At 42.8% G+C, this 22,201-nt stretch overlaps 1 protein-coding gene across 1 annotated transcript in view; it reads left to right on the top strand.

Moving 5' to 3' along the window:
- piezo1 (piezo type mechanosensitive ion channel component 1 (Er blood group)) overlaps nt 1-19,985 on the top strand; it is a 324,721-nt gene extending 304,736 nt beyond the window's left edge. The window contains 3 exon segments of the mRNA XM_061837790.1: nt 2,409-2,598; nt 4,982-5,123; nt 19,713-19,985. Coding sequence (XP_061693774.1) covers nt 2,409-2,598; nt 4,982-5,123; nt 19,713-19,835 — 455 coding nt within the window. The 3' untranslated portion in view covers nt 19,836-19,985.
- Nucleotides 19,986-22,201: the final 2,216 nt, after the last annotated feature.

Genomic DNA, 22,201 nt, shown 5'->3' with positions numbered 1-22,201 from the left:
AGCAGAACTGGGGGTACCAGAAATGAACATGCTGAGGCTCTCGCTTGGTGCGAACATATTGGATACGATATGTTCAAAGGCGCGAGAGTGAGTATGGTGGTAGAAGAGTGCTGAGGATAGAGCTGCCAGTTGGGCTGTGGTCGTCAACAGAGGTAACTGGCAAATTTATTTCAGCTGTCATGGAGTCTTTAATAATGAAAAAAAGTTAAGCTGTTGTGTAGGTATAAAAGAGAAAGAAATTTAGAATGAATGAAGATAATGAGGTTTTCGCTTGAGTGAGCAGGGTTAGAAATGAGCTCATTTGAGGAACAGCCAAAGTTGGATGTTTTGGAGACAAGGTTAGAGAGAGCAGACTTAGATGGTTTGGACATGTTCAGAGACGAGAGAATGAATATTTTGGTAGAAGGGTGCTGAGGATGGAGGTGCCAGGCAAGAGAGCGAGAGGAAGACCAAAGAAAAGGTTGATGGATCTTGTGAGGGAGGACATGAAGACAGTGGGTGTTTGAGAGGAGGATGCACGAGATAGGCTTAGATGCAAAAAGAGGATGCTGTGGCGACCCCTAACGGGACAAGCCGAAAGGAAAAGAAGAAGAAAGAAATTTAGAATGGCTGGTTCTTGTTCTTTATTTTTCCATGTGTATTTTTTATGTTTATTTTATTTATTTCATTATTATATTCTTATTTTATTCTTCATTATCATGTGTATTGTATTCGATATTCAATACAAACGATTTTCAATACAAACAAACGACATAACACCCCCACCCCATGGTCCGCAGTAAAAATTGTCAAGCATTGACCGGTACACAGTGATAAAAAGGTTGGGGACCACTGTGTTGTACTACGCAGAGGTCTGATGGTTGAGCCATGGTAGACTTTTGAAGCGCTTTTATGAGCTGCTACCCGAAATTAACCCATTTCTTCATTCACAAAACAAAACAGTGCCAGAGCTGATCGACCCAGAATGGAAATGGCACCTCGCATTTTTAACACACATGACAGAAATGCTGAACAGATTTCACTTGCAGCTACAAGGCCGGGGAAAACTCACTTGTGACATGTATTCCCACATAAAAGCACTTGATGTGAAACCTAAGATGCTTTTGGGACAAGTGAAAAAGCACAGCTTCATCCATCTCCCTGCTACACAAAACCACTCTGCAGAAAACCCAGCAGCCCCGTTTCGAGCTGAAAGTGTGTGGAAGCACTGGAAATGCTGAAGGCAGACTTCGCTGTGCGATTCTACATGTTTTTGCAAAAGAAATCCATCTCTTCCAGAACCCCTTTGTTGCCGACATTGATGAAACCCAGACTTCTTTTCAGTTTGAGTTGGCCAAGTTAGAGAACTGTAATGTTGTAAAAGACACATTCAAGCCCAGCAGTTTCATTGACTTCTATGCCGCCCTGACAAACAACACGTAACCCAACATCAGACAACATGCAATGAAGATGTCCACACTTTTTGGCAGCACGTATATCTGCGAGCAAACCTTTTCACGCGTGAAACTGTTGAAGAGCCCAATGAAATTGAGATTGACAGATGAACATCTGCATCAATGTTAGTGACTAAAATGGAACCTGATGTTCAACTTCTCACCAGGCAGATGCAGGCCCACAGTTCACATTGATGTACATACGTAACTATGCTCACTTTTCTGATTTTAATGAGTCATTCTGAGCATATATACAGTAAATATAATCAAAATAAGATCTGCTGGTATAAAATCCATCACCACAACCATACTGGGAGTGGTACGGGTTGTGCTGTGTAGGTGCTGTATCACTGGGTTCAGTTTCTCAGCTTGCTTGTACTACTGTGAAGATAGGTTGAGTGAAAAATAATGACCATTCTAAAAGAAACAAAAAAAGGAACTCTGAAGACAGTAAGATGCATTTGTGTGCGTAGTTTTTTTTCTTCCATGGAATAGACATTGAGCAATATAAGAATAATCCGATACATCCTAAAAGGAAATTAATATCTTCCAATATTTTGCAATGACATGGATTCATGTCATACAACTAATGGAAATAACTTTTTGGTATTAATAGTTTCAAAAATACTGCTTTTGAATTGTTTTCTCCTATGATTGGCTGGCAACTAGTTCAAGGTAGAACCCAACTCCGTCCTGAAGTTAGCTGAGATAGGCACCAGCTCACCCACAACCTTAGTGTGGCCAAGTGGTTTGGAAAATGGATGGATATTTAATGATGGTATAGAAATAATTATTACCTTTAAATTAATGGAACTGTCAATAATTATATTACCAAATTCAATGATTAACAAAAAATTCAGTTGGGCCATGTCTTCGGTCAAATTATATGAAAATTACCCATGTACACTATAAATAATCTTTGAATGAAAATAAAAGAAGGAAGTTTGCTTCAACATAGTTCTTTGTTTATTTTAGAAAATGAAGAAAACTACCTGAACATAACCCTGTCGCTGATGAGCGACAATTCATTGAGCTCCAGTGGAAAATGGGAATGGTGAGACATCAGGATTGGAGGCTGTGCCCCTTCTTCATGTGGGGTTTTGCCAATGGTCATATTCAATGACAAAGTCAGTCCACCCAGTCTTGGCTTCCTGGCTGGATATGGGTGAGGATCGCATACTCAAACAATGTATACCTGGGAATAATTATAAAATGCATTGCCTCAAAATAGAAAAATACTGTCTCTGTATGGTGGAGAAAATGATTATTTAATCCCCTACTGAATTTGTTTTTGCTCACTTTATAACGTTGCAGTCTTTCTTTTTATGGTAACACATGTAATCTCGGTGAAAATGCATTGAAAACGAAAATATTGAGCATATTATTCAAGGAAATATGTTTTTGATCCCCACGCAAAGCAATTAGTACTTCAAGGAAATATGTGTCTTAATGGTTCATATTTAAATTAAACTGGCAGTCATTTCCAATAATATTAGTACATTTCATGTTGAAGCAATTGGTGAAAAACTAATTTTAGATAAAATCCCCTCCTTTTCATCACTTGAAGAGATCTGGTCTCGTTGAGTGACTACAAAAACAATCTCAAAAAAAGGATATGGAGCACATGCATCCCCACGTATACAAACTAAAAAATGTTGGATCAAATTTGTAACTCAACTGTTGGATTGGGATGTTTGTGTCAGGTCATTTTGGTCAATTTGAATAAACATTGGATCAGGAGGTGAGGAACCTACTAGCCCATCTGTTGAATAAGAGATCCCTGTCCACAACACAAGGCTCAATGCGGTACATTGATTTCACAACCCAGCACTTGGATGTAAGATGTTCTGAGAGTGATCAACTGTTTGCACATACTGTATTTCATTCAGATGCAACTTGGAGCTCCTTGTTGATTACTTCTTATATGATAAAGTGGAACAGTAAGTATCTGTTGTTTGTCCAGTAAGATTAGTATAAAACTATGCATTTATTAATAGTAGAAAGGTTCAATGATAATTGCTCGCAGCCATTTCAAGGTGTACCCCACCTCTCACCTAAAGTCAGCTGCGTTAGGTAAATATTAGGAATATATTGAGTGACCCAAGTAACCCATTGTGGGTTGTTTTTGACCCACCCATTTGTAGAGTGTACTTGACTGAATTCAATGGACCCAGCATTTATTGAATTTCCATCCATCCATTTTTTTAGCCACTTATCCTCACAAGAGTTGCAGCAGTGCTGGAACCTATCCCAGCTGTCAACAGGCAGGAGGCAAAGTACACCGTGAACTGGTTGCCAGCCAATCGCAGGGTACATAGAGACAAACAGCCGCACTCACAATCACACCTAGGGGCAATTTAGAGTGTCTAATTAATGTTTGTTGTTTGTTTGTTTGTTTGTTTTTGTGATGTGGGAGGAAACCGGAGTGCATTTATTGAATTTGTTTTTCAAAATTCTATTTTTCCAATAATCAGAATAATTCTGGTCAGTGGTGGAACGGGTGCTCAGATGGTGAAGCTTTGGCCTCAGATTTCTGGAGACCCAGGTTCAATTCCAGCCCCACCCGTGTGGGGATTGCATGTTCTCCAAATGCCTGCATGGGTTTTCTCCAGGCACTCCAGTTTCCCACATCCCAAAAACATGCAACATTAATTGGACACTCTCAATCGGCCCGAGGTGTGATTGTGAGTGCGAGTGTTTGTCTCTATGTGCCCTGCAAATGGCTGGCAACCAGTTCAGGGTGTACACCGCCTAGATTGCTGGAACGGGACATGAACCTCAACAATCTGGCGGAGGACCATATATATACACAGGGGATAATCAGCCTGCATGAGGCGCAGGTGTGTGCCTCCCAATTAGCGCGACCGCACGGGCACCCGCACAGCCTGGACTGAAGCGGCAGGATCATGACAATTTGAACACTACTGTAGTTGATTAATCTCAGAATCACCAGATGGAAAAAGATGACACGCTGTGGCAATCCTTAATGGGACAAGCCGAAAGGAAAAGAAGAAGATACTAATACTTGTATTGAGAAATTAATGCCTTTTCTTTTGTGTTGTGGGCAGGGCATTTCTTACCCAAAAGATGGGTTCGGAATTTGAACTAATTTTGTTTCCAGGGCTGGTTCAAATTGACCATAAATCTGACCCAACTCTTCCGACCCTAGTATGCCAAACCAACAGTTGAGTTACAAGTTTGAATTTGGACTTTTTAGCATGTGTATGTGGCTTAATGTACCAAAACTGTCACCAATCAAAATTTAGACTCATGGCAGCTTCAAGTTCTAAAAAATTTTTATGACCCACCCAATATCTTGGATTTTATGGATATTACCCATGTTTCTCTTTCTCAAATGATCATCTATTGAGAGAAAAATGATGTGTTGCATAAAATCATAAATACTTAGCCAATGTTTGTAATATTTTCAGAGGCATAAGTGGCCAGGGCCATGTTTAAGATTCGACTGTAGATGTTGATTGTCATTTGAAATAACATTCATTTAAGTTCTTTAGATTACTCCACGTCCTTCCATTCCACCTCTTTAGGATCATGGGTTTCTATGTTTCCGTGGTCCTGGTCATTGGAAAGTTTGTACGAGGCTTCTTCAGTGATATCTCTCACTCCATCATGTTTGAGGAGCTTCCCTGTGTGGACCGCATTCTGAAGCTTTGTACGGACATCTTCCTGGTCAGTATGAAGTTTTTTGAAATACTGTACATCAATCCATTTATTTTTCATTGTGCTTATTCTCACTAGAGTCAGGGGCACGCTAGAGCCTATCGCAACTGTCTATGAGCGAAAGCCGGGAACTGGTCATCAGCAAATCACAGGGCACATATCAACAAACAGCCATGCACACTCACTTTCACACTAACGAGCAAACAAAAGTTGTTAATAAACCAACTATGCATATCAAAGTTCTGGCATGGCCTAGCTAGTCTCCAGACCTAAACCCAATAGAAAAATTGTTGGAGGGAGCTGAAACTCTGTGTTTCTCAGCGACAGCCCAGAAACCTGTCTGATTTAGAGAAGATCTGTGTGGAGGAGTGGGCCAAAATTCCCCCTGCAGTGTGCAAACCTGGTGAACCACTACAGGAAACGTTTGACCTGTGGAATTGCATACAAAGGGTACTGTACCAAATATTAACATTGGTTTTCTCAGGTGTTCAAATATTTATTTGCAGCTGTATCACACAAATAAATTGTTAAAAAATCATACATTGCGATTTCTGGATTTTTCTTTTTAGATCATCTCTCTCACAGTGGACATGCACCTACGATGAAAATTTCAGACCCCTCCATGATTTATTATTTCTAAGTGGGAGAATTTGCAATACAGCAGGGTGTTCAAATACTTTTCTTCACTGTGTATGTATGTATAATATATACTTTAGTAATGAAAAATCCAGGTTATAAAACACAACCTCGGAACAATATTGTCTCTAGTTACGAAGGAAAGTCAGGATAAGACAGGAAAAAATACAACTCCAGATTCCACCAAACCTCAACGCATCATATCTTGGTTTGTGTGGCTGCTATCCAATTGGCTGTCACTGTAGCATCTTCCTGGCATCCCATTGGCTAGGTGGGACGTCAATCTTTACCCACAATGCTTTTTGATTCTCTTGAACACTCGACTGTCACAGAATCACGCTAGCGCTGTCGCACTGTTACAAGCTAACGCATATTGGAAAAGTACAACTTTTTTGTGTGTTTTTTGCAAGTTTATTCATCTTCCTTCACCATGAGCCCCAACAAACTTTAGTGGAAATGAGTTATGTGCATGCGTACATTCATACGTATGTATTCTCTCGGCTGTCAAAGTTTTCCTCCTCCTCCGTCTCCCTTAATGCCTTTTGCTTAATCGTCACCCTTCTCTTCGCATCGCAATGAACATATTTTTTTATAATTCTTTACATTATATACTTTGAATGCATATTTTTGGCGGGTGAGGGAGGGGGGTGTTGGGGGCTTGGAACGGATTGCGCTTCTCCCTGATTCATCGGTAGAGGAAGAAGAGTTATGCACAGAGCCTCCAAATGAGTGGAGGGACTTTGAATGTTGGGACTGTGACGGGAATAGCTCAGGAGTTGGCTGACATGATGATTAGGAGAAAGGGTGATATATTGTGCATCCAAGAGAGCAGGTGGAAAGTTAATAAGGCTTGAAGTTTAGGGGCAGGGTATAAATTATTTTACCATGGAGTAGATTGAAAGAGAAAAGGAGTAGGGGTTATTTTAAAGGAAGAGCTGGCTAAGGATGTCTTGGAGTTGAAAAGAATTATCAGATTGAGTTATGAGGGTACTCGAAATTGAGGGTGTTATGTATAATGTGATTAGCAACTATGCCCCACAGGTAGGATGTAACCTAGAGTTGCAAAAGAAATTCTGGAAGGAACTAGATGAAATAGTTCTGAGCATTTCCGACAGAGAGTTTTGTGATTATTGCAGATTGTCATGGACATGTTGGTGAAAGAAACGGGGGCAATGAAGAATTGATGGGTAAATATCCAGGAATCATCCAGGAAAGGAACTTTGAGGGACAGATGGTGGTGGACTTTGCAAAAAGGATGGAAAAGGCAGTAGTGAACACTTTTTTTCCAGAGGAGGAAGGAACACAGGGTGACCTACAAGAGCAGAGGTCGAAGCACGCAGGTGGATTACATTTTGTGCAGAAAATGTCATCTGATGGAGGTTACTGAATGTAAGGTGTTGGTAGGGGAGAGTGTAGCTCAACAGTGTAGGACGGTGGTGTGTAGGATGACTCTGGTGATGGGGAGGAAGATTAAGAAGACAAAGGTCAGAGCAGAGAACCATGTGATGGAAGCTGAGAAAGGAAGAATGTTGTGCGTCCTTTTCGGAAAGAAGTGAGACAAGCTCTTGATGGACACGAGGAGCTTCCAGATGACCTGATTACTACAGCTAAGGTGATCAGAGGGACAGACAAAACGGTAGTTGGTGTGTCTTCTTGTAGCACTCCGCCACAAAGTGGATTACCAGCCATAACATCAAAGAAAGACTTGACCGCCGAGGGTGGCATGGGAACGCTAAATAAATTAACAGCCACCACAAGTTACCTCCACAGACGCTCACCAATGAAGGTGTTTATTGCCCACTCAGAAGCATGCCATTTGTTAAGACGGGACAATCAAGAGGTTGAGAGTGACATCTACTAGGGATGGAACAGCACTGCAAATATACACCGGTAACCATAATAGCTGATGGAGTGACGGGAATATAATATTCAAAACACTAAATGAACACCACGAGTAACCTGATTGCTCCAAACTTGAATGTCTGATGTTGAATCTGTTGGAAAATTAAAAAAAACATCTCCACGTGAATGTCGTTAGAAAAAGTGAAATACTTGTTGTTCCTCAATCATAACAAGTAACACATCACAGAAGTTTGTGATAAGCGTGGGACTAGTCAATGTTTGGGAGAAAATGTTTCTCATCTGAAATCCAAAGATTGATACATTATAAAGCCATTGTTTCAAACCACAAATAAATCCTGAAATGAAAAGTAACAGTCAGAGAGGCGAAGTTTGGCATCCTGTTTGATTTGACAAGGTGGTAACAAAGGAGGACAATCGAGGGGTAAAAAAAAAAAAAAAAAAAAAGGTTCCTTTAACATCCATAAAAAGGCCAGGGCCACGCTGTGGTCTGGTCCTGTTGGTCCTGGTTCATCTTGGCCCCAGCTGTGGTTGCTTCTCCAGGCTCCCTCGTAACACTGTCTCCCAGCCGAAAGTTCCCTCCTCACTCCAAGGTGACGCAAACCCATCAAATAGCAGCCTCAATGGTGATGCATCCTTGCACACACTCAAAGCTATCCTTTAGGGGGCTCAAGCCCCACCAATAAGAGCTGAACCGGACATAAGGGACCACTTCAAACTACTGGTGAGCACCTCTTCTCTGGCCAAACTCCAGAAGCTCAACCCGGCTGCTTCAATCATGGTCACCACTCATACACCAAACTTTGCAGTCTATTAAAAGTACAGTCTGATGGATATGTAGGTTAACGAGAACAGGGATTGCAGCTACACGGATTGCCATTTCATGCTCATTCATTCCCTCACATCACAACTCCTATCCCAATGTCTGTCCTCGTTTGTTTTGTTTGTTGTCTTGCATTTCTCTTTTGTTGTGGAGTCCCATGTTCGACCCCATTAAAATTTCTATTAAAATTAACTATGTGCATCTCTGTTGTGTGTTTAAATTCCGGAGAATAAAACCATAAAAGCCTCTGGTTATCGAGGATTTGTATTTAAGCCATAAAATATTGCAACCTCAAGGGTTTTTGAGACTGATCAATAAAAAATAAAACGGTTTCTCGTCATTTTCCCAATAGTGTTTTAAACACAAAAAAAGACGTGGTGCCCATCTACATTGAAAATGTATAAATTACGCAAAACCGGAAGTGATGCTGGCATCACTCCTATTTTATATTTGCATTTTAAACTAATTACATTTTTATTTGACCCTCACAATCGCTACAGACCCCTCATGGCAGCCATCACCTTCACACCCTAGCCAGGGTCACCCATGACAAACAGGTTTTAAGTGAGGGATCAGATAGATCATCGCAAAAAGATCCCTATGATGACTAAAATAAATGAAGTGAAATTTCCCATGGGTCACCAGAACCCCCGGTGGAGCCAAGCCTGAAGGTGGGTCTCGAAGGCGAGTGCTTGGTGGCTGAGCTTTTGCACCCATGGGGCCCGGTCAAGCACAGCCCAAAAGGGTCACATGGGTCCCTCTTCAAACGGACTCACCACCTGTGTGAGGAGCCGTAGGGGTCAGGGGCAGTGCGAGCTGAGCGGTGGATGAAGGAAAGGACCTTGGTGATCCAATCCCCAGCTACAGAAGTTGGCTCTAGGGACGTGGAACTCAAGGAAGAACCCCAGCTGGTGTGTGAGTTTGAGAAGCGATGACTGGATATAGTCAGTCTCGCCTCCATACACCCCTTTGGATCCGGTACCAGTCCTCTTGAGAGGGATTGGACTCCGTTCCACTCTGGAGTTCCCCATGTTGAGAGCAGGAGTGGGTATACTTAATGCCCCCCGTCTCACCACCCTTACATTGGAGTGGGGACTTGGGACTGCATCATTCTGATGGGGACTTCAATGTCATTGGATGAAACACCTCCCATCAAAAGCAAAGCATTGTTCTGTTTTTGGACTTCAGTGCTCATCACGGATTGTCTTTAACAAACACCATGTTCAAGCAGGCGGTACAGTGACTCAGCTGATAAACCGTTGGCCTCACAGTTCTGAGGTCCTGGGTTCAATCTCGGACCCGCCTGCGTGGAGTTTGCATGTTCTCCCCGTGCCTGCGTGGGTTTCCTTTGGGCACTCGGTTTCCTCCCACATTCCAAAAACATGCAACATTAATTGGACACTCTAAATTAACCCTAGGGAGTGCGGCTGTTTGTCTCAATGTGCCCTGCTATTGGCTGGCAACCAGTTCAGGGTGTACCCCGCTGTCAGGTTTAAAAAGCTTGACTCTCTATTAAAAGAAGGCGAACAGACAAGGCTTCAAGTTTTACTTGCTGGAAGGGGAGTGACAGGACTTCTACCTGCTTTCAACCAACTCCAACTCATGTCCCTTTGCAGCTTCTTTTTAACATAAATCACATGATGAGTGTATGTGTGTGTGTGACTGATTGACTACATCTGTTTGATTGATGACATCTGTTTTCAAGACAATCACTTCAAAGGTAGAAATTAGGTGGTGATGTGTAACCAACTACAGTATGTAGAAAATGAGAACATATGAAAGATTTCTTTAATATTTGCCTCCTGTTTACCATTTTGGAAATACGAGTGGGGACATCAGAAGGCTGTTGCATTTTCAGAAAGTTCATAATTTATACTTGAGCGTATAAAAGGCATCAAAAGTTTGCTTTTGGGTGTAGCTGCATATAATCATGGTCTAGTTGTTGTAGAAGGGCAGAGTTCACAAAAACATTTGACCTTGCTCGAACCATCATAGATTTCAAACGTGCGATTATACACATCGTAAAAAGGCAGAACAAACCCAGAACAGTAATTACGGACACAAGGAACTTCATCATAACATACCAAGGTCCAGAGGTGAACCAGGACCAATAGTAATAATAATAATAATAATAACAATAATAATAATGATAATAATAAATAAACAGTGGGTGAACATTGTTGCTCATTTATGAAACCATCAAGTGCGGGTACACAGCAGCCCAAGCAAGTCAGGTGTAGATGTTCTTGGTACTGGAGTCGGGAAACATGTAGGAGAAAGGGAAAGGTTGATGTCGAGGTAAGGACACAGCCTCCACTGACAGTGGAAGCTGTAACTAGAGATGTCAGGGTTAGGGTGGCCATGTCGTCTTTATTGTCCCCTCCAACCTTTCCTCTCAATTTGTCCTTCTTGCTCCCGACGCTTTCCTAATTTTCCACTTCAGTGGTGGAGGCCCGCTCCACAGAGTCACTGCCTTTAAGGCCCGAGTGCTTAGGCCAGTAGTACTTGAACTTGACTTTGTCGTTCTGAGTGATGATGGTCATCTCCAGGCCGGAGTGGAGGCTGTTGCTGGGAACGTGCAACACGTTGGTGACATGCGCCATCTTCTCCAGGTTCCCATTGCTCATCTTTGGGATCCACAAGGCACAGCTGACATGGACCCACTTGGTTCCACTGCGAGTGGGGTTCAAAGCATCGCCCGTTTTCGGGCACAACTGACACTTTGGGAGGATACCTAGTGGACGCACTTGTTGCAAAACACCATCTTGTTGTTGTCCTCTCCGTTGGGGAACTGGCACATCGCACACCACATTCTCGTTGTACTCTATACCAAGGCCCTACTGTGTCTCCGTAGTGGGTGTCATGTTGTTATGACAATGGTTCTCAGCACTCCATGGCGAATTCATCCAGTGGCAGAAGAGCCAATCTTGCAAACTCCTCGTTGAAGACCTGCAGCCGGGTGACGTCTTCCTCGTTGAGGTCGTAGTTACACACGCCCTCCGCCAAAGTCCTGATGTCCACATAACTGAGGACCAGGGTGGCAGCTGTGCGGATCAGCTTCTTGGGCCTGATGAACATGACATCCTTGCTTTTGTCAGTTAGCACCCAGGCCACGGGCTCAGGGATGGACTGTGGGCTAATGGCCACGTGGATACCCTTTGTCTCACTTCTGCTTCTATGGATCGGCCAGGACATAGTAATCCTCTGCGTTGAGCTGGTACGAGTCATGCACCTTCATGGTGGTGATCAGGTCCGTCTTGAAGACCTCAGATGGTTTCTCTCTGCATCCTCTCCTGGCCTGGCATGAAGTCTGGGACCAGCAGGTGGAATTTCTGGCATTGTCGGACTCGTTGCTGTTGCAGATTTCTTTTCATGGCGGGGCATCTGATTAGTTCCAGCTTCACCACACTTGTTGATCTGTCATTGGTTGTCCACAGAGGGACACCATATTCACATAAGAGTACCAGGCGTTGGCGTCCATTGGAGACGTGGGATTGTCCTTGCTCCATGATGATTCATGTCCATAGATCCAGTGACTAACACGTACAGTCCCAGACTGGCCAGTGCGGAGGAGCCATGCTCCGATCAGCACGAAGGCCAGCAGTCCCAATAGTGGCTCTCCTTTACCTAACATGCTCAAGCGCGGATCAGCTGAATTCTTCACCGGTTTGAGACCAGGGCAGCCTATTGCTACCACACCGTTTGTAGCCAGACTTCCACCGCTACTCGTTGTTGAATGAAAAGGGAGCCACAGGCTTGCAGTGGGACAAGTGTATCCATGTGGGACGTTCTGCTATCTTTATCACCATGGGAGTGGACTATCCCAGCGAGGTGAGGACCAACACTTCCTCTTGATGACTTTTCTCAGGACCTAATCACCAATGGACACCAACAGCACCTGTGAAGAAGGCACAGTAGGCGGCATATCATTTGCTTCTTTTACAGTTTTATTTAGCAGCATCTTTTTCACCCAATCACTTAAAGTATTTTCTTCTGACTGCTCTAATCTAATCTAATCTAATCTAATCTAATCTAATCTAATCTAATCTAATCTAATCTAATCTAATCTACTAGACACTATTTCAAATGGGAACAATCCTTTATCTGTTGGGGTTATTTTCATATACAGTTTATTAAATGTAGTTTTCCTTAATCAAGACTTCACTGTCCCATTGCTTCGTTCCACTAATTCTGCACAATGATTTTTTTTAAAGTTATTTCTAGATTTTCAGATACTTCACTGATTTTTTTTTTCATTAACAAAATGTGGCACATTATTGCCATACAATTTTTCTGGGATGCCATGAGAAGGTATAATATATGTACACAAGAACTTTGCCACAGTAATAGCATCAGCAATTGTACATGGAAAATATCTCCACCCATTTAGATAAGGGCCAGATCAATACTAAACAACATTTGTAATGCTGTTTAACTCAATAAAATTAATGTGTAAAAACTGGAAAGGCTGACTACCTTGGGGAAACTGCCTTCTCTTAGGTCTGCATTTCCCTTGAGTATTGCGTTTGCAGCAATGAAGACATGATCGACAAAAATTTTTTGAGTAAGAATTGAATCCAAAGGTGCAAAAATGTCTGTATAATATCTGCCATTACTATCCCTCCTGTTGAGACATGGCAAGGCCCGTGACTCAAAATTGCCAGTGTTTTAAACTGATTTATTTCATTTTTTTTGGTAATACAGGTTTTCCCCTGATTATGTATATCAGTGGTCTCAAAAGTCCATTCACCTCAGGGCCGCTGGAGGCACATTCTGGCTGAGGCTGGGACGCAGCCTACCACTACACTGTTAAATCTTTAGGAGGGTTGGGGGCTTGTCATTGTGTCAATATGTGTGTGCTATATTTTCCTGTTGGTGCCTCCTTGGCACTTTTTTCAGCAAATGTATTTCACAGGGAGACAGCCTTTTTTTTTTCTTTTTCTTTTCTTTTTCAAGATTTTCTTACAGCTCTCTTTCTGCCTGACTTTCTTTAGTCTGTTTTAAACTGTTGTAGCTGGTTTTAATATAGCCACTGCTTGCATTACTTCAGGTGACTCTCCTGCCTTTCTCTTTCTTGCCTATCTAACCAACCTCTCGCCATCCTAAGATGTAAGTCTTAATCTTGGCTTTTCCTTACTTCCCTGTAACACTTGGCATCAATCTTCTACCAACCTGCTGCATCCTTCAACTGTTAAATTGCTATTTAAGCTATGCTATTTTTCTTTTTTTTTCATTTCTTGAAGAAACATCATGCTGCCTGGTAAACATTATGTCATAAAGTTGACATCCCCTCTAGGCCAGACATACTATTACCGTTCACTACTTGTCCTTTTTAGGACCTAAGTCCTAATCCACTACCTTGTGTACTTCACCGGAACACAGACTTCTGTTAGCATCATTAGGTTTCCATCCATGACGTATGATTCTACAAGTACCTAATGGCATTCACACTCGCATTCACACACTCACACATTTATGGATCCTTATAAATACCCTCTTTAAAGGTGGAGTAACCTTAAAACCTCCTTCTGGGGAAGTAGCTTTGAAACTTCCTCCTGGAGGAGTAGCCTTCAACCTCCTTCTGGCGGAGTAGCCTTAAACCTCCTTCTGACGGAGTAGCCTTCAACCTCCTTCTGGCAGAGTAGCCTTCACTTACCGGTTCACGCGTTGTCTGGACGCCAGCTGTTCGTGATCCCGTCAACCTTCGTCCACTGAGGGGAGATTGAACTCTGGCACCGGCCTGGCCACGAATTCACGACCCACCAGGGCTTTTCTTCAGGAACAGCTAAATGGCTCCTGGCTGTCGACAGACTTCGGTGTGTCTTCTCCCGCCTCGATGGGCGGTGGTGTGTTGGGGATCCGGCTCGAAGGACCAAATGTCAGGTTTAAAAAGCTTGACTCTATTAAAAGAAGGCGAATAGACAAGGCGTCAGGTTTTACTTGCTGCAAGGGGAGCGAAAGGACTTCTCCCTGCTTTCAACCAACTCCAACTCGTGTCCCCGTGCAGCTTCTTTTTATTCACATAAATCACATGATGAGTGTATGTGTCTGTGTGACTGTTTGATTGACTACATCTGTCTGATTGATTACATCTGTCTGATTGATGTCATCTGTTTTCAAGACAATAAGTTCAAAGGTAGAAATTAGGTGGTGATGTGTAACCAACTACAGTCTGTACAAAATGAGAACATATAAATGATTTCATTAACACCCGCCTCCTGCCTGTTGACAGCTAGGATAGGTTCCAGAACTCCCCGTGACCCTCATGAGGATAAGCGGCAACAAAAATGGATGGATAGATCTTCAAGCATAAGAGTGTCCTCACGCACACTTGACACCAAGGACATCCACACGTGCACTTGGCACCAGGACACCTAAGGTCACAATTCGGTGATCGGCTTTGTGTTTGTGTCATCAGACTTGAGGCCGCATGTCTTGGACACTCGGGTGGAGAGAGGGGTGGAGCTGTTAATTGATCTCCACCTGGTGGTGAGGTGGCTCCAATGGTCGGGAAGATGCTGGTCCAACGTGGCAGGACCAAACATATTGTGAGGGTCTGCTGGGAAGGGCTGACAGAATACCCTGTCAGGAGATTCAGTTCCCACATCTGACAGAACTTTGCTCAGGGGACACTGAATCTGAGTGGACCATGTTCCGCGCTTCCATTGCTGAGCCAACCGACCCGAGCTGTGCCCATAAAGTGGTCGGTGCTTGTCATGCCTGCAATCCCCGAACACGTTGGTGGACACCAAGAGTGAGGATGCCGTCAAGTAAAAGGAGGAGTTCTATCGGGCCTTTTTGGCCTGTGCAACTCTTGAGGCAGCTGATGGGTACTGGTTGGCCAAGCGGAATGCAGCTTTGACGATCGCTGAAGTAAAAATTTGGACATAGGAAGAGTTCATTGGGCCCATGGTGAAAGACTTCCTGACAGATTTGAAGAAATTCTGGTCCAACATCCAGTGTATTGGAAGGGGAAAGCAGTGCACCATCAACACAGTGTAGAGTGAGGATCGGGCGCTGCTGACCTTATTGTGAATACTTTAAAGATCTAATTCCACCGGCCCGTCGCACCTTCCCATGAGGAAGCAGAATCTGGGTTCTCTGAGGCAGGCTCTCCAATCTCCGAGGTGGTTAAAAAGCTTCTTGGTGGCAAGGACCCAGGGTTGGATGAGATTCGCTTGCAGTTCTTAAAGGCTCTTGATGTTGTGGGGCTGTCCTGGTTCACAGGCCTCTGAAACATCACATGGAGATCAGGGAGAGTGCATCTAGATCGGCAGACCGGAGTGTTGGTTTCCCTTTTTTAACCTTTCCTCCCAGCCATTGTAGATCATTTTTACCCATCTTTCAAATCACATAGATTTTATTTCTATGGTTAAATAGACATGGCACCCACCAAATGAATGATTAAATGTTCATTTTTCAAACAAAAAAATGGGTTTGTTTCTATCTTTTGCCTTACCCTTTCCTAGAGTTATTGGTGGTAGAACACAGGCAAATTTGACCAAAATTCTTCTCTGGCGACTAGAAAACGGAGAAAACTAGCATTATGTAAAAAGAAGCATTTAAAGTATAATTTTCACTTTGACACTAAATTTTTTGTTTTTGTGACAGTTCAAATTTCTTAACTTTTCCACAACATATTTTTTGTTTTACATCAACAAATGTAACACCAGGAGCTATTTATAATTTTCACATTTTGAACTGAACTCTGCAATGGGAACTGAAATGTTTGCATTAGAATTGTAAGGGTGTGCATGTGTGTGTGTGCGTGTGTGTTTCAGCACTGAACACACACAACATGCACTACAAGTTGTGATCTCTGGAGGAGGCACACTCAGCATTTTCTTTCATGACTTTATTTTTGGGGGGATGGGGGGTTTAATGAGAAGATACCGCTATTCCTTTCTTCCCCACCAACACCCCCAAACCACACCACCTTCGTCCTGACTTACTCCTGGGGTGTTTTCAAATGCACTTCTGCCATCTAGGGTCAGTTTTTCTGTGCATTAGAATTACTCTTGAGCTAAATCCTTTGGTGAGGAGTTACATCAATACCTTTTTATGTCTATGGCAAAATAAACTTTAAATTTTGTATTTTTACATCATTGGGATAATCTTATCGGGTTTTTAATTACGTAGAACTACGTAATTGGTATAAAATGACTTGAGAAAGGAGACAAGATTGTGTGTTTCAACAACAGGGGGATCACACTCCTCTGCCTCCTCAGTAAGGTCTATTCAGGGGTCCTGGAAAGGAGGGTCCATTGGTAAGTCGAATCTCAGATTCAACAGGAGCAATTTAACTTTTATCCTGGCCGTGGAACACTAGACAAGCTCTACATCCTCGGCAAGGTCCTCAAGGGACCATGCCTTTTGCAGAAGATGTGTTTCTGCTGGCTTAATCAAGCCGGGAACTCCAACTCCCATTGGAGCTTTTCACAGCTGTGAAGCATCTGGGATGAGAATAGGCAACTTCAAATCTGAGACCATGGTCTCAAAAGGGTTGCATTCCTTCTCAGGTCAGGGATGAGATCCTACCCCAAGTAGAGGACTTCAAGTATCTTGGGGTCTTGTTGACAAGTGAGGGAAGAATGGAATGTGAGATCGACAGCCAAATAGGTGCAGCATCTGCAGTGATGTATACTTTGTAATGGTCCATAGTGGTAAAGAAGGAAATACAGTAAGTCGAAAGGCGAAGCTCTCAATTTACCAGTTGATCTGGATTCCTACCCTCACCTATGGTCCCCAGCTGTGGGTCATGACGGAAAGAACAAGATCGGACACAAGACCAAATACAAGCGAATGAAATTAGTTTCCTCCGCGGGGTGTCTAGCTCTCCCTCAGATATCGAGTGTGAAACTCGGTCATCCAGGAGGAGCTCAGAGTACAGCCACTGCTCCTCCGCATCAAGAGAAGCCAGATGAGGTGGCTGGGGCATCTGATTTGGACACCTCCCTGGTGAGGTGTTTTGGGCATCTCACACCAGAAGGAGATCCAGGTGACGACCCTGGAAATGCTGGAGAGACTGTTTCTCAGCTGGCCTGAGCTGGCTCAAGGTGCTGGGGAGAGGGAAGTCTAGGCATCCCTGCTATATCTACTGCCCCTGTGACCGAACCTCAGCTAAGCATAGAAGATGGATGGATGGATCGGTACAGAGGAGACACTAGAAAAGCACTTTGTGTACATTAATGGTAAATTGAAAAAAAAAAAAAAAGCAATACAAGTGAAAATTCATTTTGAATTTTGGACCTATTGGTGTAGGCATAAGACTTCCTATATGTCTGGTTTTAAACTAGTTAGCACTAGGATTACAACCAATTTTCACTTTTACCATTTACAAGCTGGTCATGCAATACTAAAAAATAGCTTGCAGATGTATTTGCAGCAAAGGGTGGTTTTACAATGTATTCAAAAAGGTTGAATACTTTTGCACACCACAACTGATTTTGGGACATGTTTAAATCATCTATCATTTTTCTAACTCTCAATTATGTACCACTTAGTGTTGGTTTTTCAAATTAAATCCCAATAAAATGCATTTATATTTGGGCTTGTAACGTGACAAAATCAGTCAAAGTTCCGGGACAATGAATTCTGTTGCAAAACTTATTTTCCTTTCGACTTTTCCCATGAGGGTTCGCCACAGCGTGTCATTTTTTGCCATGTAAGCCTATCTCCTGCATCTTCCTCTCAAACACCCACTGCCCACGTTTTCCCTCACAAAATCCATCAACGTTCTCTTTGCTCTTCCTCTAACACTTTTGCCTGGCAGCTCCATTCTCAGCACCCTTCTACCAATACACTCAGTTTCTCATGCCTCTGGACATGTCCAAACCATTGAAGTCTGCTTTCTTGAACCTTGCCTCCAAAACATCCAACTTTGGGTCGTGATCTTATTTCTAATCCTATCCAACCTGCTCACTCCTAGCGAGAATCACAACATCTTCATTTCTGTCACCGCCAGCTCTGCTTCTTGTTGTTTCTTCAGTGCCACCATCTCTAATTCGTAAATCCTGGCTGGCCTCATCACTGTTATATAAACTCTGCCCTTCATCCAAGCAGAGACTCTTCTGTCACATAACAGTTCTATCACTGACACCTTCTGCCAGCTGTTCCAGCCTGCTTGGACAGCCTGCTTCACCTCCTTACCACACTCACCATTGCTCTGGATGGTGACCCCAGGTATTTGAACACATCCACCCTCTCTATCTTTTCTCCCTGTAGCCTCACTCTTCCCCCTCCACCCTTCTCATTCACACACATATTCTGTTTTACTTAGGCTAATCTTCATTCCTCTCCTTTGCAGTGCATACCTCCATCTTTCTAATTGTTGCTCCACCTGTTCCTTGCTTTCAATGCAGATCACAATATCATCTGCGAACATCATAGTCCAAGGGGATTCCAGTTTGACCTAATCTGTCAGCCATACACAATCACACAATGTAGATCCCTCTGACCTTCTCTGTACTTTTCCACAAGCATCCTCAAAGCAAATAATGCATCTGTGGTACTCTTTCTAGGCATGAAACCATACTGTTGCTCGCAGATACAGATTCTGTCCTGAGTCTAGCCTCCACTACTCTTTCCTATAACTTCATTGTGTGGCTCATCAACTTTTTTCCTCAATAGTTCCCACAGCTCTGCAGATCACCTTTGTTCTTAGAAATGGGAAGTAGCAAACGTTTTCTCCATTCTTCAGCCATCTTCTCGCCCACTCGTATTCTGTTGAATAACTTGGTCAAAAACTCCACAGCCACCTCTCCAAGTTCCTTCCATACCTCCATAGGTATGTCACATCATGACCAACTGCTTTTCCATTTTTCATCCTCTTTAGTGGCTTTCTATCTTCCCTCTTATTAATCATTGCCACTTCCTGGTCCGTCACACTTCTACTCTTCCTTCTCTCTCATTTTCTTCACTCATCAACTTCTCAAAGTATTCTTTCCATCTATTTACCACACTCCTGGCACCAGTCAACACATTTCCATCTCTATCCTTAATCACCCTTACTTCCCGCATATCCTTCCCATCTCTATCCTTCTGTCTGGCCAACCTGTAGAGATCCTTTTCTCTTTTTTTTCGTGTCCAACCTAGTGTACATTTTGTCATATGCCTCTTGTTTACTGTTGCAAAACAATGTATTTTTATTCATTGTCCAATTCAAATATTCAATATACAGACCTCATATGACATCCAAATTAAAATATACAGTATATAATTCTTGACTGGTGTATTTTAAATTATCTTCCTCGATCTAAGACATTTGTATTACATTCCAGGTGCGTGAGACTAGAGAGCTGGAGCTGGAAGAGGAGCTTTATTCAAAACTCATCTTCCCTTATCGATCACCGGAAACCATGATTAAATGGACCAGGGACATCCACAGACAAGACAAACATTGACAGAATAGCTAGTTGTGTATGACTGAGATACAAAGCTTTTGTTTTACTGCATAGGAAGAATGCCATCCATTACATCTAAGTTTGAAGATTAACTGTAATAAAAACGAGACAAAACTGCAAACCATACCATTTTGGAAATGCATACAATAACCCGACAATAGTTGCTTTAAATTTTTGTGAGTAAAAAAAAAATTAAAAAATAAATAAATAAATTATATATATATATATATATATATATATATATATAATATATATATATATATATATATATATATATATTTCACAACCTATGTACACAGCGATTACAATAAATGGCTTTTTGAGTTCATGCAAAACATTTTGGAAATGCAACCTTAACATTGCCTATGTCTTGAATTATAAAATGTAAACAATCCCTCTTTTATGTGAAATTAATGCTAAATAAACATTGCAACAGCAGTGACGGGATGAACTACAGACGGGAGAGATTTCCGCCAACTTCACAAGGACTGAGAATCGGGATGCTCTAACTTCTGTGAATTTCCCTAGATGGCTCATAAAAACAAGCCAGAACTGGACAATTGCAAACTTCCTTCTTCTTTTTCCTTTCGGCTCGTCCCGTTAGGGGTCACTACAGTGAATCATCTTTTTCCATGTAAGCCAATAGCAAACGTCCTAGGACATCAAAATCTGACCTCCAGTTATTTGAAGCACCGGCTATATTCTTTTATTCGAAGCCATTCAATTAAGATACATTCAACCATTTATTTGTTTTAAAAATGTACATATTGTAACTGGGGCGGCAGCACTGTGGGTTAGCTGGAAAGCGTTGGCCTCACAGTTCTGAGGTCCTGGGTTCAATCTCGGACCCCCCTGTGTGGAATTTGCATGTTCTCCCCGTGCCTGCGTTGGTTTTCTCCGTGGGGTTTCTCCGGGCACTCCGGTTTCCTACCACATCCCAAAAACTTCATTGGACACTCTAAATTGTCCATAGGTGTGATTGTGAGTGCGACTGTTGTCTGTCTGTATGTGCCTGCTCTGTCTGTATGTGGCCGGCGATTGGTTGCCAACCAGTTCCGGGTATGCCCCTCCTCCAACCTGATAATAGCTGGGATAGATTCCAGCACACCCGCGACCTTTGTGAGGATAAGTGCCTCAGAAAATGGATGGTGGGATGGATGAATGGCTAACCTCCCCGACCTAGATGTAGACATCCGCATAACTCAACTGTCCATCCATTTTCATCGCCGCTTATCTTGGTCAGTGTCACGGGGTACTGGAACTTAACCCAGTTGACCTGGGGCAAAAGGAGGATTACACCTTGAACTGGTCGCCAGTCAGTCACAGGGCACATAACTCAACTTAAGTTTTCACAAAAATTCCATCTTTATTTGTCAATAAAGTATTGATAATGTGGATGGTGGCCATGTACATCAAATCTAGCAGTATCACAGACACTTATCATTTAAAAGGAACCTTTAATGGAAGATTCAAGGGCTCTTGGTACAGAGTGGGATCATTTACATGACAATGCATGTTTAATATGGTGTTCCTCCCTGAGAAGGGTTGCATCAGGAAGGGCATCCGGCGTAAAAATTGTGCCAAACAAATATGTGCGTTCATCTGAGATGACACGCTGTGGCGACCGTACGTTTATCAAATCAGTAATGAACATATATAGCAAAATGTCCAAACTATAGCCTGTGGACTCTTTCCAGCTTGCTGTCCATTTTTTTATGGCCTGCAGCATGGATTTTATTCCATGCTGTCCAGCGAGTCTGCGATCCTAATTTTCCCAGCCTTGATATATCACCAAGTGCAACATGCTGCTGGTTTTCCTCATCTTTTCTCCAAATAGACCAGATGACAGAAGTATCACTATGCATCAGTCTCAGCATAAGTGTATTTGTTAATGCAAATTTACAAGCACACACACACACGCATACACACACAAGTAGTCAGTTCGAGCCGAGAGCAGGGGAGTACAGGAGCCTATCCCAGATGTCAACAGGCAGGAGGCGGGGTACACCCTGAACTGGTTGCCAGCCAATTGCAGGGCACACAGAGACGAACAGTCGCACTCACAATCACACTTAGGGGTAATTTAGAGTGTCTGTGTTATGTTGCATGGAAACTGGAGTGCCTGGAGAAAACCCACGCAGGCACGGATAGAAAGTGCAAACTCCACACAGGTGGGGCTGGGATTGAACCCGGGTCCTCAGAACTGTGAGGCCAACACTTTCCAGCTCCGTGCCACCTGATCCCATTGTATGTCTGCTAATTTTATTTTCATCACAAGTCAAGTAACTTTATTCTCAGTTGTATTATACATACATGGCATACAACATACCTGAAATAGTATTCCTCTTAGACCTACAGTGCTGTAA

This window comes from Syngnathoides biaculeatus, chromosome 12 (assembly GCF_019802595.1).
Source record: "Syngnathoides biaculeatus isolate LvHL_M chromosome 12, ASM1980259v1, whole genome shotgun sequence".
In the NCBI taxonomy this organism is placed as follows: domain Eukaryota; kingdom Metazoa; phylum Chordata; class Actinopteri; order Syngnathiformes; family Syngnathidae; genus Syngnathoides; species Syngnathoides biaculeatus.
Note: the sequence above shows the minus strand (reverse complement) of the source record. Positions and strands in the feature narration are given on the sequence as shown.